This window comes from Manis pentadactyla, chromosome 16, assembly GCF_030020395.1.
Source record: "Manis pentadactyla isolate mManPen7 chromosome 16, mManPen7.hap1, whole genome shotgun sequence".
In the NCBI taxonomy this organism is placed as follows: domain Eukaryota; kingdom Metazoa; phylum Chordata; class Mammalia; order Pholidota; family Manidae; genus Manis; species Manis pentadactyla.
Window position 1 is genome coordinate 30303829 of NC_080034.1, and position 17616 is coordinate 30321444.

General features: G+C 48.9%; 1 protein-coding gene across 18 annotated transcripts in view; it reads right to left on the reverse strand.

Moving 5' to 3' along the window:
- TRERF1 (transcriptional regulating factor 1) overlaps positions 1–17616 on the reverse strand; it is a 186146-nt gene that overhangs the window by 26063 nt on the left and 142467 nt on the right. For 10 of the 18 annotated variants that reach the window (XM_057494098.1, XM_036907224.2, XM_057494100.1 and 7 more), the window contains 9 exons: positions 12126–13737; positions 10689–10735; positions 9658–9808; positions 8008–8307; positions 4329–4713; positions 3600–3666; positions 2433–2572; positions 2196–2299; positions 676–751 (listed from right to left, as the gene is read on the reverse strand). In XM_057494098.1, coding sequence (XP_057350081.1) covers positions 676–751; positions 2196–2299; positions 2433–2572; positions 3600–3666; positions 4329–4713; positions 8008–8307; positions 9658–9808; positions 10689–10735; positions 12126–13478 — 2623 coding nt within the window. In that variant the 5' untranslated portion in view covers positions 13479–13737. The remainder of the gene's footprint in view (positions 1–675; positions 752–2195; positions 2300–2432; positions 2573–3599; positions 3667–4328; positions 4714–8007; positions 8308–9657; positions 9809–10688; positions 10736–12125; positions 13738–17616) is intronic. The other 8 variants (XM_057494102.1, XM_057494106.1, XM_057494104.1 and 5 more) reach the window with 4 other exon arrangements.

Here is a 17616-nt window from a genome sequence, read left to right on the forward strand (position 1 = left end):
CATGTGTATGTGTAGGTGTCTTTCTTCTGCCACCAGTGTGATCTGTTGTTTAATAACTGCCTCCTCAGACTGAAAACTGAATGAGGTGGGTCTCTGTCTATATCTGTAACAGTCCCTATTTCATCTTAGTACTTAGCATAGTTTATGTATACCTTAAGTGCTCAATAATTGTTCAATAAATGAGTAATGATAATAACTAGACAGTGCCTAGGCTGCTAGGCAGTGGGCTACATATCCTCTCTCTAATCTTCACAGAAACGCTGCAAGTCATGGAGTATGAGCCCCATTTTACAGGTAAGGAAACCAAGGACACCAGAAGGCCAAGGGATGCAGGCAAGATTTGAATCCTTGTCTACTGACTCCAAGTCTGAGGGGTTGCTGAGTGCTGTTGCCTCTGTGCTGTACCCTCTGTGGCTCTTTCTCCTAATGCACCAGTCTCACTGCCACCCATGCAGGCAGCATCCACGATCGCCCAGCTCTTGGTGCATCCACGAGGAGCCCATACAAATGCCCAACAGCACCCTGTGAACAGACACAACTGCCCCCCAGCTTGAGATCACAAGGCCTACTTGTGATTTGGACAGAACTGGCGCAATCTATTATTAAAAAATGACACAGCTGAACATACACTCTGCTTTCAGAAAGCAATGGGGCAAAGGGCTCCCAGCAACCTACCAGCATAATGGTAATTTGCTAAAGGATGACATTTTAATCTGACTGGCTTCTGAAGCAGCAGCATTTCCAGAGCAGCCTACAGATACAGGGAGAGAAAAGGTGAGAGTCAGTAATGGGTCTGTGTGGCTTAGAAAGGGCATCTACTTAACAGGGAAATGGAGTCAGCATTGCAGAGCCTGGGGTTGGGGGGCACTGGAGGGAGACTGCCCTAATTGGGGTTTCCTTTCTGGTCAGCTCCCATGGGACTCACCATTCTCATATCCGCCCCACCCCCAGCATATCAGAGAAGAAGGTGGCAGCCAAGACCCCAATCTTTCCTTGGTGAGAGCCGGGCCCTAGCCTGAGAGATGGTGGTGGCTCCTCTGAATGGAGGCTGACTCTCTGGGGAAGGGCTCTTGAAGAAATGAGTGGGGGGTGCGGGTTGTAAATGTTTTTGTATAAAAATCACATTTCTTTACAACTGAACATAAACAGCTGTGTTAGTAATAACTGTACTATACACTGTCCTTCCAGAGTGCCTAGCTAAATAACCCTTTCAAAGCTGCCTCCTTCAGCCTCACGGAAGTTTTTAAAAAAATGGTACTTGTGGGATTGAGCAGTGTGATTTAGGGGCAGAGCAACTGCAGTGTGGTCCATGGCCCAGCTGCAAGGGCATCCTCCGGGGGGCTGTTTAGAAACACAGAGCCTTGGGCCCCTCCTCCAGGACTGCTGAGGAAGAACTTGATTCCCCAAGGATTTGTGCACACATTAAGAATTCAAGAATTGCTGCTCTGCAACACTGATCTTAAAGAGTTAAGGAGAGTTAGAGTTCTTCAACATTCTAGAAAATCCTTGAAGGGTATCAATAATCTCATGAGAAGGTAGTGCTGGGACATTCATTTACTTTCACATTTTCATAAAATGAAAAAGCAGGAGGCTAGATCTGGTTCTAGAATCATGTATTTACAACAGAAAATATGTTAGTGATTGAAATGCTCTCACCAGGTGTCCAAGGTGAGTGGCAAATGGTCAGTTCTGATAGGAAAATGGCACCCATGTTCTGGTTTGGGGACATTAAAGCACTATGTCAAAGGCGGAAGAATGACACCACTTGGTGCAAACACTCAACTTCAATTTGGTTAGGCGAGAACAAAGTTCTATGAATATCAAAACTTTGGCTGATTGCCATGTAGGTTCAATTGGTAGAAAATAGGATATTTTAGGCCAAGCTCAGTAAGGCCTTTTACCTCCATCACCGGACACTGGTTTTCTGATGTGAATTACTAAGACTGCTGTAAGGAAAGATTTCCCAAGACAGAAGGACCTGTAAGTATTATTTAGAAACAGATGTACAAACTTAAGTCCAACTGGCAGTTTTCCTGTAGGCTTTTAAACCTGACCTACTAGTTAAGGAACATGGAGGCATATTGACTAGTCATCATCTTATGAGTTGACTGTAGAGGACAATGTGGAAACTTGGGGAAAATACTTTCAGAATTATGACATGAAGAACATGAAAATTACTTTTCATGGTTCCTTACCATCGTGTCACCTTTGGCCTCGAAGAGAGAGTGCAAAGCAAATTCAGAATTGGTCCCTCCACCGGGCAATGCACTAGAACAGCACAAATTCAGGAGATTCTCCACTGTTGGGAATAATTAGAAGCCACTATATCAGAGAGAGCTCAGTATCATGGAAAAAACACACTGATCCTGGAGCCTGAGACCCCTGTGAGAGAACCAAGCCTTTCCCACTCAGTTCTTTCCATGTGCCAATACCTCTTTGCTGGAAGTCATGGTTCTCTAGCTCCGGCCAGGGCTTCCATACGAGTGTGGCCTTGTGTGTGTCCTGGGCCAGGGCAGAGACATCCTGGAGTTCCGGGATCTCTGCTTGGAATCTCCAGCCAATGTTGATGCGTCTTTAATAACAAGAAGCAAAACAACAATGTGGTCTTCAATTTGAGGCCAAGGGAAACTGTCAGGAACTTGAAAAAGAAGGAAACCAGTTCCTTCTGCAAGAAGAATGCAGGGGCATTTCCTCACAGTGTGATCCTAAGATTTGAGGTGTGGCCTTTTCACTGGGATAAGGAACAGCTTTAAAGCTGGGGAGGGCCCTCTGATCAGCAAGGGAGAATTCTGGGGCTTCATAACTCCTTGTGACTGGGAGAGGGAGGGCACTGATTCCAAGGGAGCAGTGGTCCAGAGCATGGCCAGTGGGCCCATTTAAAAAGAGATATGGGACAAATACCACGTGCTCTTCATTTTTTACCCCTTTCAGACTACCTTCATGTAACTTATCCATCTGAGCCTCACAAGGACCTGTGATATTAACAAGGTAGTGACAGTTATTTCCACTTAATAGGTAAATTAACTAAAGCCTAAGAAGATGAACTTGGTCAAAATCAAATGACAAAATGGTGCTAGAACTCTGGTTTTCTGATTCCTGACTCAAAACTATTCACCACTCTACTAGCTGGCCTCTTCTGCACTTATCCATGAAAATAACCACCTTTCTCTTCCATTATACTTCTCACCACAACTCCAGTACTCAACAAGCCAAGAATCTTAGGGAGGGGATGGAGAAGCAAGGGCACTTGGATGGAGCCTCCTAGACAGCTGGGCACCCTGAGAGAGATGCCTTGGTGTCCCCGAGGATGTGAAAGCATGCGGCCACAACGAAACTGGCCCATGGAGACCAAGATGGGGACACTAGGTCCTCTGAATATAGGGCATCACGCTTTTACTATGCATTAAGTCTTTGGCAAAGGCCTTAAAACATGGACAATTATGGGGAAACAATAGTACTGAAGAAAAATCACGATCCTACAATTTCTGTATCTTCTCCTTCAATGGCCACTGTAACCTCATATGTACTAACTACACTTCTCAAAGCTCCTCATCCTCAGCTGAAACTTCTACTCTAGAGAATAACTGGCTTTTTCTTACGGTTCAACATCAACAGTCTGCTCTCCAGGCCCAGGGGTGACTGTCATGCTGCTGCCATCGATGCTGCCTGAAACACAAAAAGCAAGAGGTCACTGGTCAACAGGGAGAGTAGAAGAAACCAAACTAATACCTAACTAGTTGTAACAGGGCTCCTCTCCTACCCAACCCATGCTAGAGTTACCCCCAGTAGTCTCCCAGGAGCTGGGTGGAGGGGCTGCTAAATGCCTCAGGGTCACCCATTTCTCACATAGGTCACCCATTTCCCTCATCGGAAGCCAGCTGCCCCACTCTGGTCTGCTAAGCTGCACTGTTTCTCTGAAACTGTCCTTGCTCCAGAACGGGATCAGGGCCACAGGCCTGTCCACACCTGATCGTTATGCCGCACGCTGAAATGCGGAGGCCTGGTCTTGCAGGTAATACCTCATCTACTTAGTATGCTAAGTAGATGTCTTACAGTTACCGTAGCAGTCCCAGTGGTGTGCGCACCCTTCAACTGCTTCCTTATCCCAAAGACCCCGTGCACCCTACGGCTGTATGTGCTGGCGACTCCCTTGAGGATAAGTACTGAGGAGACCGTTCTCCTTCTATGTGTTTCCAGCACCCACACAGTGCCTGGAATATAGAGTAGACTCGCCATAAGGGTCTGTGGGGTAAGGGGGATGGATGACTGAAGAAAGCGCGTCCTCCCTGGGCGGCTCCCAGCCGTCGGGGGCCGCGGGGCGGACTCACTGGAGCGGCACAGCAGCACGCGCGGCGTCGGCGTCAGGGGCGTCAGGGGCAGCTGCGCGTGGCCGCCGGGGCCGTGCCCGGAGAGGAGCACGTTGCTGAAGAGCCCCGAGCCCTGGCGCACCGGGCTCAGCATGGGTGGGGGCGTGTAGGGGGGCAGCTCGTGGCCGGGGTCCAGGAGCAGGTGGTCCCCGAGGACGCGCGGGGAGCGCAGCTGGCTCTGGTACAGCGTGGCGCCCGAGTGCGAGGCGGCGGGGTGCGGGGTGTAGGAGGGCGGCGGCGGGATGAAGAGCGGCTCGGGCCGGTGCCGGAACTTCTTCTTCTCCGGCAAGGCCTTGAAGGGATCCTCGGCCTTGGCCACGCCCGCCGGGTGCTTCTTGGGAATTTCCTAAAAGTGGAAGAATGGTCCGGTCTACATACCTAGGCTTTCCCCACAGACCTCCACAGGCTGAGCGGAGGGGGGCTTCTGTTCCAGTGGGGAGCCCCTTCCGCTTGTCTGATCCGAGCGTCCTCTGCCTTAAAAAATGGCCACGTTCATCTCAAAGGGCTGGTGGCTTGATGAGGATAAAATTTTGGTTTTGAAGGAAAACCCTAATGTCTGAAGAGAGATGGGGTGGGGTGGTGGTGGTAGAACAGTGGGTGGGCAAGAAGGAATAAATTCACATTCTTTGTTGCTTATCCCTGAGTTCCCATCTGGTGGGTGGAATCCAGCTGAGCGGGCCCTTTAATCCCCCCTGCTCCCTGGGGAGAGACACCAGGGACAGATAACTCATGTTCTGAGAAGGGGGCAGAATAATCTACTCAGGGAAGTTGGGCAGAGGCTGTGGGGCAGGAAGAGGGGGTCGGTCAGGCCTAGCCAAGGCTCCCGGGGCCAGTGACCCACACTGGGCTCTCCTCTGAGCTAACTTTTGGGCTGAGCGAGAGCCATCTGCGACATTTAAGGCCCTTTTCATGCGCTCTCCCAAGAAATGGATCTGTTTCACCTACCCCTCACAACCCATCACCGCTGCACCTAGCACTGGAGCCTCATTGGTAGCAAGCCCTTCTCCTTGACTGGCTTCCTGTCAGCAGTGTTAGTTTATTTTATGGCAGCTGACCCAAGCATAGTCTGGAAGTAAGATCTGCCTCATGGATACATGTAACATATATACTAATAAGTAAACATATGCATGTAAATAGATGAGCAGGGTATGCCAAAGCCAAACAGAAACAGACTTGAGTTGTGTGCCAGCATGAGCCCAGAAAAACGAGACTGGGTGTGGCTGGAGAGGCAGTAGAGAGAACCTGTGGGGAAGTTCTGGGCAGTCTGAGGCACCCTCCTAGGCCCTGCAGGCCAGTGTCTCTCACAGGCACAGTGCCTGGCAATCCGGAGCCTGCAGGGGGTGATGGGAAGTGCCCATAGTCAGATGACCAGCGGCTCCAGGCCATGTGACCTGCCCCAGCCAGCCCTCAGCTCTTCAGGCTGCCCCTTCCTGTTTCCACCTCAGCTTCACTGACTTCCAGGGTATCATCCCAGCCCCTAGCAGGGGAGTCTAGAGAAGCAGAGAGATGGGGAAAGGAGAAGGGGCAGAGGGCCCTCAGGCTCCCAGCTCACCCCCAGGGGGCTCTCCTTAGCCCAGAGTGCCCCAACCTGCTTCCTCTTCCCACCAGAGGGCTTCTCACCACCACAGGCTGAGGTGCACAGACGGGGCTGAGGAGAATGGGGAGAGAAAGCCCACAGCTCCCAACTAGGGAAGCAATCCTGAAACTTTACATCCTGTTCCAGGGTAACTTATGAGGTCCTCGGAACACATGTGGACCACACCTGACTTCGACCCTGCACCTGAATCCAGACCACTGATCACAGCGAAGGTCCCTTTGGACTCCTTCTACATGAGCCTGTTACTCCAGCTCTAAACCCAGATGTTCTTATCCTTCAGGCAAGGATCTGGGACCCTGGGCCAGGGACACCACCCAGAATGTCAGACCTTGATGTCACGTCAGAGGAAGCATTTACAGTGTTCCACCCCCACCAAGCTACTCTAGAAGCAGGGCCAAGCACTAAGAGGTCTTAAAAGCCACCCCCCACCCCCAGAAACAAGGGTGAGAACCAATGGTGAGTCCAACCCCCTCAAAAGTCAGAGAACCCGAGGCTCGCAGACAGGCAGGGTCTCTGCTGCCTGTGCCCCAGCTGGTTTGGAGCAGAGTGGGATTAGAACTCAGGGCTCCTCCCTGGACACTTAAATTTCTTTGTATCAAATGTCAGAACCTTGCTCAGATTAACTCAATTGTGCCTACATGCTTCCATTTTGGCTTATCTCCTCACTTATAATGTCTTTCACCCTTTTCACAAAGCCAAGTTCACTTCTGCCCTCAAAACTCAGCTCAGAATGATGATGATCCCCTCATGATGCTCTGAGCAAACAAACGGCAAACCTGCTTGCTTCTCCCCAGTCCCTGATTATTTTAGCTCTCCAGGGGCATTCCCCTCCAGCCACACCCTGGGTCCACCGTTTCTCCTCTGCCCCGGTCTTTCTTTCACTGGCTTATATTGGGGCGGGGGTGCTGCCTGGGGCCGTGCCCACTGTGACTGGGTGCCTTAGTGTCTCCAGCTTCAGGCTGAGACTTTCCCACCAAATCAGGGGAACTTCCCTAGGCAAAGAAGGTGCTAGGCTAATGTTTTTTCATTTCTCTGCCTATTGCTGGCCCCCAAGTCCTGCCAGCCTATGAGAATCCTCTAGCTTAGGAGCCCCCAGAGGTTCTCTATTAGTCTGTCTTCCGAGGACTTGACATTACACTGAGAACCAAAAAGGCTCTTTCTGGACTTTTCCAGTTCTCTTAATCATCTTCCCTACTCCTATTCTGGCTAATGCCTACACTCAGGCCTTCTGGAATCCCAGCAGCCAACTGTTTTGTAAGGACAAATAGGACCCAGCATACCAGTTTGCGGGGAGGAGACAAATCTGATGCAGTGAGTCTCATGGGTGGGGAAGGAGAGAGAAAGAGCCACACTGAGGAAGAGAGAGAGAGAGAGTCAGCCTCTGTCCCAGCGCCAAGCTAAGCTGCTGGAGTGAAGCGCTTGGAATTTGAGAATAAGAAAAGAACTTCACAGTGATTGAAAAACATGAATCTCTTTGCTTTCCTGAGATTGGGGGTGCATGTCTCTCAGTGGGATTACTTTGGGAACCTTAATGAATCAGGTCCTCCAAGGGTCTTTACGCAGGTGTGATACTGAAAATACTCAGCATCTGGTAAGGCCGACCATCAGAATGGATGCCAGGGCTGTGGCCTGGAAGGCCTGCTGTGCCAGGAGTTACAGCTATAGTCGGTGGATTTGGGGAGGTCCAGAAATCCTGGGGGAGGGGCCAGAGCCCCAGGCAACAGCTATTTATTATCTGGGACAACACTTCCATATTTTAATAACTGTGATTATCAACTGAGTTATCATCTCTGTTGTAATTTGGATATGCCTTCTCTCAGAATCTAACCCAGACCATCAGCCTGGTTAGAGGAACTGCTGGTCCTCTATGGAGCAAGCAGTGTAGACAAGGATGGGATTCCCCAAGGCCGCCATAGTGGCTCCGCCCTGAGAGGCCAAGTCATGTCTGAGTCCAGGCCAGGGACCCCAGAAGAGCTGTCCCCATCTCCAAGAAAGCAAAGGGATGTTCCCACCCCAGGCAGGCAGGGCAGAGCAGCAACTCACAGCAGGCATGTGGGGGGCAGCCCCTTGGGGTGAGTGTGGGGGAGAGAGGGTCATCCTCACGAGCACGGGCATCTCGTCGTCCGACATCGAGCTGGCTGGCTTGTCTCTGGCGGAGGGGGCGGCAACGGCGCTGCTGGCGAAGCCCTGAGAGCTGGGCTTGGGCGGGAGAAGCTTGACAGGGACAGACACGGGCATGACCATAGGTGTGAGGCTTTCTGCCTCGGGAGGGAGCTGCGGCGGCGGCGGCGGCGGAGGCAGTGGCGGCTGGGGCTGAGGCGGCAGGGCCTTCTCTCCTTCCTCCTACACAGACAATAGAGGTTTTGATCCTGGGCTGAGAGCAGCTTTCATGAGGGGGGACACACTCTGCTTTTCCCGAAAGGTTCCAGGACCTCATGCGTGGGTGACAGAGAACACTGCGGGGTGGTTTCCTTCCTGCAACCCTGAGTCCCTCAGCTCACGTGGTGCCAGCTGGCAGTGAACAAGGCCACGCACTCTATTTTCTGTATTTGAAAGATCCTGACCATGTATCACTTGGACATTAAAACAAATACCAAAAAACATTTTTTTAGTGGTTGTTACTGCTTTAAAAGAAAGGATATGGACTTATAATGAAGAAAAATAAAGCTTTTGTGTAGGACCTACCTTTTAGTTCTATAGGTCTCAGTTTACTTATCCGTCAAATGGAAGACAAAGCTCTTTTGTCTCGCATGGTCAGGAGGTAGAGGGACCTGGGTAATCCCAAATTTTGGTGTCCAGGGTTAATCCCATAGACTTAAATTTAGGTCAACAATATTCTGAGAACTGAAAACTTCTTTGAATATTAATATAACTCTAAAGCTGCATGTTTAGCTCACCACGTGGATATCCTACCTGGGTAATCCTGAGGGTATTTAAAGATCTTCAAATGCTAGAGTCTAACACAAGTATCCTGGTGAACAGAAAAATGCTGGCTGAGAGCCTGATGGTCACATTAGCTTTCTCTGGCCATTAACTACGGGTCTGGTAGGCCCAAGTAACCCTGGTCCTGGGTGCTTCAAGCAGAAGTGAAAAATCATATTGCACCTGCACTTGACCCTTGAACAACATGGATTTGAATTGCTTGGGTCTACTTATATATAGATTTTTTTCAATGACTCTATTGGAAGTTTTTGGAGATTTGCAACAATCTGAAAAAACTTTTTCTTTTCTCTAGCTTAGTTTATTGTAAGAATACGGTATGTAATACATTTAACATGCAAAATATGTGTTAATCAACTATGTTATCAGTAAGGCATCTGGTTAACAGCAGACTAAGTTTTGGGGAGTCAAAAGTTGTATGTGGATTTTCTTCTGCACGGGGGGTTTGCCCCTCTAGCTTCTGGAATTGTTCAAGGGTCAACTGTACATTGCTGTCCTCTCCGGGAGGTGACGTGGCTGGGATCCCCTAAAAGGATTTCTGGCACCTCTGTTTCTGACCATTGTTCCTGAAGCCAGAGGAGGTGGGGACTGTTTGACCTGGCTGGCTCCCACTGTCAAAGCTCAAGCACTCCTGGAAGGAAAGGGCTGGACCTCACTAAGTGCCCATGTGGGGTTCATATGACTCTGTCTGATGGCAGCAAAGCAAAGCAAGAAGCAGATGGCCTGGGAAGGAGTGGGGTGGCTCCTGCTAACCTGCTTGAGGCCGGGGGAGGCCCTCATTCCCCCGTGGGACCGCATATGGCCATTCAGGGCAGGCAGGCTCTTGAACTCCTTCAGGCAGATGGAACATGTCAGCTTGTTCTTGGCATCAAACTGCTCCCCAAACACTCCTTTTGGTTGGCCACTGCTCAAGGGTAGGGCCAAATGGAAAGGATGCGAATGATGAGGAAGCAGAACAGTGATTTATCACAAGACCTCATACCCGACAACAAACCCTTTTTATTCACTAAGTGCTCCCATGTCCACAGCCCACTTGTACCACCTCGATACCCTTGGAGAACTAAGCCCAATTTACAGATGGAAAACTGAGGCTCAAGAATGGGAAAGAGCATGCTCAAAATCATGCACGAGTTGAACAAAACATCCCTCTTCATCCCAGGCCTTCAGGTGCTGGGTGTTTCTGGTTTCTTACTCCCTCAGGTCAGCTCGGGCGCACCTCTTCCAGAAGCCTTCCCTTAGGGACCTGTCATGTAAGTCCTCTGGTTTAGTTTCTATACTGCACATCTTAGCAGTTTATCAGGTGCTGGCTAAGTCTTTCATTATTTACCATGCCCAGGAGGGGAGGGAACAAGCCTGTATATTCACTGCTGTATTCTCAAAGCTCAGCTCTATTCCTGGTTCATGGTAGGTACTCAATACTCACTGACTAAATGGACAGTGGGCAGAACAGAGGCTTTGGAGTCAATCCCAGCATTGCTACTTACTTGAAGTGCTCTCTGAGCCTCAGTTTTTTCATCTGTAAAATTAACAGTAATAATAGCTAATGATGGTAGAGTGCTTGCTACCTGCGAGGCACATGGAATCATACCCTCATTGGGTTACTTTATGATAAGTATTATAGAGTGCCTAGCACACAGTAAATGCTCAAACACAAAAGCTGCTATTACTATTTCTATATATTTCTTTGAGGAACTGACTTTGAATTTGGAAGTGAACCTTGAGACAACCCAGAAAAATCTCCCAGTCTCCCAAAATGCCAACAGGCCTCCTCAAATCCATCCTACCTTGACTCAGGGGACCCTGGCTGGGCTCTGCCATCAGGTAGGTGCATCTAATTTTGAGCCATGCAGGACACAGGAACAAAGAAGAAAGACAAAAAAAATGTGTTTTTGGCAGGAGGAGTCCTTGAGTGGCAGGAACCCCAGGGCCCGAACTTCTAACTGATGTCTGCTCTCTCCCTCGCACCTCCATACCCAAAACTCCTTTCCCTTGACTGCTTCCTGACTTGGGACTACACCCCACTCTGGGAACTACTGCCAGCCACAAGCCCACCAGGACTCAATCCCCCACCTTGTCCTGTTTTCCACCCCCTGTGCACAGACGGGCTCCAGTCCTGCAAGACTCAGACAGACAGTAGAACACAGCATCATGCCAGGAGACCTCTTGCTGGAGTTTTTTCTCAGCCTTGGGCATGTCATCTCATGCTCACAAAGGCTCTCAGTTATTACTGGGCCTGAGTCCCAAACAATCGGGGTTCAGAGGAGTTTACCTTTGGCCTTCAAGCTCTATCAGTCCCTCTCTCCAGCTCCAGAAGGTTCCCTCCTACCCTGACCCTGTTGTCAAAGAAGTGCAGCACTTGGATCATGCCAAGGTATGAACAGTGCCTAGCACATAGTAGACTATTTTATGGTCAAATACCTCTGGGAAACAGTCCAGGGTTAATAACCATGGCCTATGGCTGAATCTGGAATGTTTTGTTTGGCTAGACTGTTTTTAAACATCCTGAATAAGAATCCCATTAGATGGGGTATCTGCTTTTGAGCCCACCACAGTCACCACCACTCCTCATTGTCTCATACCAGGCCACTTTACATATTCTCTTTACCTGCCTGGATTCTGTGGGCAGCCAAGGTTTTCATGCCTGCAACTACATGAGGTACCCCCCTTGGGAGATTCAGCATACATTAGCATATGAAAGGCTCTGAGAAATACTATAGCATTGCAACCTGTTTTACTTTAAGAAACCCCAAATTTACTTATCCACAGAACCCATTTTTCCCCAAAAAATATCCATTAAACATCCTATGGAACTCCTGTTCTGAACAATATACTTTGAGAAATGCTATTATAGTGTGGTCTCCTTCCCAAAGGGAGAACTATTATCACAGGGAATTCCCTAACGACACAGGTCGAGGGGGACAGACACACCACTGCGTGGTCCTTGGGCACTTCGCTCAGGCCTTGATCATTACATACATCATTCAGGACCTGATAGGGTGTTCTGGCCAACTCCTTAGTGAAATTATAAGCTCTATGGGCAAAGGACTGAATCCAATTGGCTTTGTACCTCAAGTGTCTAGCACACACAGAGTCTGGCACATGTAGGTTAATGTTTGTGGAATGAGTAGGAACAAAAGCATGGAGAGAGGCCTGGCAGTGCACAGACTGGCTGGCCTTGGAGCACACCGAGATACCAAGAGACACTTGTGCTATGGGAATACCTGGGGCCACATGGCACTGGGAGACAGCTGCTGGTGCTGAGGCCCCAAGTTGTTGAGGTGGATCCCACTGGGGGACAGGAGCGGCCGATGGGGGAGGGCGCTGCCAACCCGGGTCAGATCCGAGCTCGCTGTGTCTCCCATTCCTGGATCAGGAGGCCCCAGATCTGTGTGGGAGCTCAGCATGGTCTGGGTCTGCCTGTCACTCGGGTAGGTCTTGGGCTGACTGTCCTCACGCTGCTGGTGTGCAGCCAGGTGGCTCTGCTGGTACAGGGGATGGCTGTAGGGCTGCTGGGGATCCTGATAGTAGTACTGGGGCATGGAGCCCAGCTGGATCAGCTGCATGGCGTGCGCCTGCTCCGGGGTGTACTGGTGCGGGTCCCTGTGGTAAGGCGGCTGCAGGTGCATCTGTGGCTGCTGGGGCTCCGGCAGGTGCTGCATCACGGTCTGGGGCTGGTAGTACTGAGGGATCTGCAGGGCACCCTGCCGCGGTGGCTGTGACTGTGCTTCCTGCAGGGCCAGGTGCTGTGGGCCGGCCTGCTGCTGTGGGTAATATTGGTGCTGTGCCTGCTGCAGGTGTGGGGACAGCACCTGCGGAGCCTGCAGGGCCTGCCCTCCTTGTGTCGGCATTTGGGCTAGGGGCTGCTGGTACTCATAGTACAGGTGCCCTTGGCCAGGGTGCTGCCCGACCTGAACAGCTGGTTTGGACAGCCCGCCAGTGAAGCCCGCGTGAGGTTGCTGGGGCACCTGCTGAAAGCGGGAAGGCATGGCCGGTGCTGGGGGCTCCACGGGCTTCTGGGACAGCAGCTGGCGGAGTGCACTGTCAGGGGCCCCGTCCATCACTGCTGACTGGGTGTGCAGCACCTGCGCCATATTGTTGACCTGAATTCGCAGGTTCTGGTTGGCAAACACCTGGGTGAAAGAGTCTAGCTTGTGCAGGACACCACTGGTGAGTTTCTGGGTCCGGATCTCACTGGCCTGGGAGTAGGTATATTGGTAGCCATCGGTGGGCTCAGCCTGGGCTGGTGTCCCCCACATCATGTTTGAGTTGGTCAAGCTGCCACGTAGCTGGGCATGGTTTCCGGGCCCTGCATGGCCTCCCCATCCTCCCTGCCTCGAGGTATCCACTTGGCCAAGGTTCTTGGAGCCAATGGGCAAGCCTAGACCATCCCGAGTATCTTGAGGGAAGTGGGGGGAGATGGGTGATGCCTGGGGGGCATCCATTCCAGCTCCCGGGACTGTATTCCCATAGTTGTGGTTCAGCCCTCCATGGATGCCAAGTGCTGGCTGTTGGTAGAAAAGGTTTTCACCACTGTGGGCCATGTGGTTGGTCTTGTACAGTTGCTGATCTCCCATGGTGCCTGCCTTGACTGTGTATGTCCAGCCACAAGAACCATAAAAAAAGGTCAATGAAACAAACCCAGAAGGACTGAAACCCTGAGAAGCTGAGAGAATGTGTCCACTCTATTCCATGGTTGACATGTCTGTGACTGTGGCTGGAGCCAGGTGTTCCTGCTGGCCTGTACCACTCATGTGCAGAGCAGGGGGTTTTACATCCCCACTGGGGCTCAGGTACCAACTGAACACCACCGTGGTGAAGAGATGCTGTTCACACCTGCAAGACAAGATGCAAAGGACAGGAAAGGATTTACCTGGATGAGCTGTGGTGAGCAGTTATATCTACCATGACTAGTTATAGAAATAAATACAAAACAGGAGACTTAATTAGGAATAAGTACGTTCATATACTCCACACCCTTTACGCTGATTCTGCAGATCTTGACCCTCATGAGATGTGAACTCTTAGGTGCCAGCCATTGCTCAATGGCTCATTAGTTCATTGACCTGTTAATTAATTGTTTTGCTCACTGCTTAATTCATCCATTCCTCTGGGATCCTTCTATTGAAAGCCCAGCACTATTCTAGGACCTGTAAGGGATATGAAGAAGTTTAAGACATTCATTAATCAACTTATCTGCTCAATACTAAATAGAAAACTACTAAGTGTGTAAGGGACAATGCTAGGAAATGAAGAAGACAAGCCCAGCTCTTGAGGAGCTTACAGTTAGAAAAGGTGATGGCTCACATGAGTAAGTATAGTACAAGGAGGAAAAAGATGCCTGTGATAAAAAAGTAAAAATAACAGATATGAGAACTCAGAGACTTGAGAACTTACTTCCAGCAGAAGAACAGAACTGGAGAAAGTTTCAAAGAGTACTACACATTAGTTTGCCTATTAGGTCACCATACTTAGCTGCTTCTTTGTGGTCGCTGCTCAGGGAAACATCTGTGCATAGCACTGACCACCAGGCCAGAAACCTATGATGCGGCCTGGCACAAAAAAATAGGCCGGGCCAGTCAGATTCCCTCTCTCAGAATCATGAACTCAGACATTTGGAGAGACTGGTCTAGTCTGGTTTGAGTCATACAGATTCTCTGGGGTATATAAAGCCCCTGGGAATACACGAAAGCTTTCCAAGCATTACACATGCCAAGTTTTAAGAGACTCAACTTTCAGGTCCTCAACTTCTGGGGACACTCTTTCTAGAACTAACTGGTGATAGATGTGCAGGCCTTCCTATTACATATTGCCTCCTCCTTTATAAAAGAAAGGCAAACTGCTTACCCATCCCATCCCATCCCAAATCTTAACTGGGTCTTCTGCCCCAGGAAGACCCCTCCACCCCAGCCCCTGCCCAGCCACCACACAAGTGTACTCTCAGTAATTGAGAAAGCAAGCAATCCTAATAAATGAGTAGTAGATCTTTGCAAGCTTTTTTTTAATTGGGAAGGCCTAATGGAAGTAATTAAAAGATAATGGTTAGTGATAGCTCACTATGTGATTTTTGGCATACAACTTAGAAGCAGATCAAAAACTGACTGACCATGCTTTAACAAAGCTTGTATATCTATTAGTTCATGGGAATGAGGGTTTTCAGGGCTTATAGCTTATAAATGAAAAATGGACACAATAGATGCTGATCCTTGTCTCATAGCTCCTGCAATAAATATCCTTCCATGGATATATAAACAAAGTGAGAAATAACCCAGCACTGGCAATATTCCATTTCTGGCCCTGGCTGATAACTGCCTGGGTATGGTCACTCCACACTAAGTCAAGCTATATACACTCTGACCTGGGCACATACAGGTGTGTACGTAGTACATCCCTACAAAAAGTTACTTTGAGAAGACATCCAGTATCACCATCTCACTAAGAGATGCATTTTCAATATAATTTTTGTTTTTATGTTTATTAGTTATTTATCTAAATTAGTCACACATTTATGCTGTTTTGATCAATTGCGTACTATTAATAATTGTAAGGCAACTCAAACCAGAAGAAAAATTTAATACTTAGGGTTTTATGATTTTAGGAAATTAAGAAAGTTTCAACTTCATATAAAATTGTTACAGAGAATTATGTAGGGAAACAAATGAAAGCATTTTAAGCATAAAAATATATTACACATATTACATTAGGATAAAATTCCTTGGGGGAACTGAAACAAATAAAATTTCAAAGAGGAAAAGGAACACTGATTTCTAATGAAGAGCGTGCTCATGCATTTTAAAAATGGATGACTGTGGGCATCAAATTCCTATGATGTTTAGATTCCACTGGATAAATTTAAAACAGTGATGTAATAGTTTTGCTTAAAAATATCAATGTTTATAATACACTACAAAATGCATCTTCTGCAAATGTATGATAAGAAAATGTAGATGTAAACTAAAAAATGTGTGAGGGGATAATTAGGTCCATAAAATCCTTTTATGGGGGATTTTCAGCAGGAAAGTTTAGAGACCACTGCAGTAGACCCCTGCCAACTGGGAGCTAGCTTAGGTGGTCTCTGTCCCTTTCTGAATGATAAGACGAGATGGGACAAATTCCGAGTGAAGGATTTGGTTTGGTGGAATGAAGCATGAATAAGGGAAGCAGTGGAGGGAAACGAAGGTTGGCCAAAGATGGCCGGAGCAGACCCCAAATGTGCAGTTATGTGGTGGGCCATCAACGGCCACCGACAGCTTCTGAGCAGAGGCACAAGGCTGTGAGGGCACTACGTTTCACAGGCAAGGGGACCAACTCCCTTCTCTGCTGGAAATGTGGTCCATATCACCCAGAAGCTCGTGAGAAGTTCAGAATCTCAGGCTTCAGCTCAGAGCTACTGAATCAAAATCTGCATTTTATTAAGACCCCCAAGCAATCTGTACGCACATTAAAATCTGAGAAGCAATGGGTCAGTAAGCTCTTGCTGCATCCAGGTGAGACATAACGAAGACCTGAACATGGATAATACTGAGCACAGAGAGGAGGAGAACTGAGAGAAACATTCCCCATGCTGCCAGTGGGAACTGACTCGCCTTCCTCAAAGTGTCCTTTAGGGGCTTCTGGCCCAGTGTGAGGAGAGACCCTCCTTTTCTCACCTGTGCTCTCCCCCTTGGCATCCTTTCTCACCTCACGTACCTTCCTGCCCACCCGTGACCACCCCCAGTTCAGCAGGTCTGAGCTCCTGATCAGCTGCCTACTCCACAGCACCGATTCCATGTTCAAAGGCAAACTCCACATCATCTTCCCCAAATGGACGCTCCTCCCAAGTCTCACCCTCAACTCCTCCCTCTCCCATAACTAACCACACAACCTATTAATTTACCTCCTGATATTTTCTGAACTCCAACCATTTTTCTCTGGTCCTCCTACTATCACCCTAGTCTGAGACCCCTTATCTGTCTTTGGACTATTCCAAAGCCTTCCAACTCGTCTCCCTGCTTTCAATTGTGTCCTTTCTCCAGACAGTGGCAGCAGAATGAACTTTTCAAAACAAAACTCTGATCCCATTATCCTTTTTAAAACCCTTTGATGGCATCCTTTCATTAAAAGTCAAAGTCATTAACAAGGCTGACAGGGCTCCTCACAGTTTGTCCCTGTTTTCACAGTGCAGCCTTATTCTCCTTGTTCTTCACCCCTTTCCTATTCCCTGGGAATGTCTACCCTGACCCCAACCCCCGTGTCTCCATCAGGGTTATTTCTTATATGTTCTCATAAATCCATGCTCCTTTCCTTTGGGCCACTGTTCTCGGTCTGTGATTGTACTTCCACCAGGGCAATTACCTGATCAATGGATCTTTCTCTATTCGAAAAGGGAACGTGTCTGTTTTTATGACTCTATTCCGAAAACCTACCATAATGCCTAGCACACTGAGTGCCATCCAATAAGAATTTGTTGAAGGAGGGGTAATATTTGTTGAATGAATCAGTCAATGAATAAAAGAAACAACAATGATCAAGTATCCCACCGACCTGACATAGGCAGAAAAAGATCATCAGTGCAGGCTGAGTGGCTAAGTTCTCACAGACAATAGTTGGATTTCACCTAGGTCCTGAGGGACAACCAGGGTTTAAAGAGGTGGGAGGCCCTGGAAAAGTATTCCAGCTGAGGGAACGGTTGCACAAAGGCATGAAGTCAGGTGTGGGTGTCTATGTCCTTGAAAG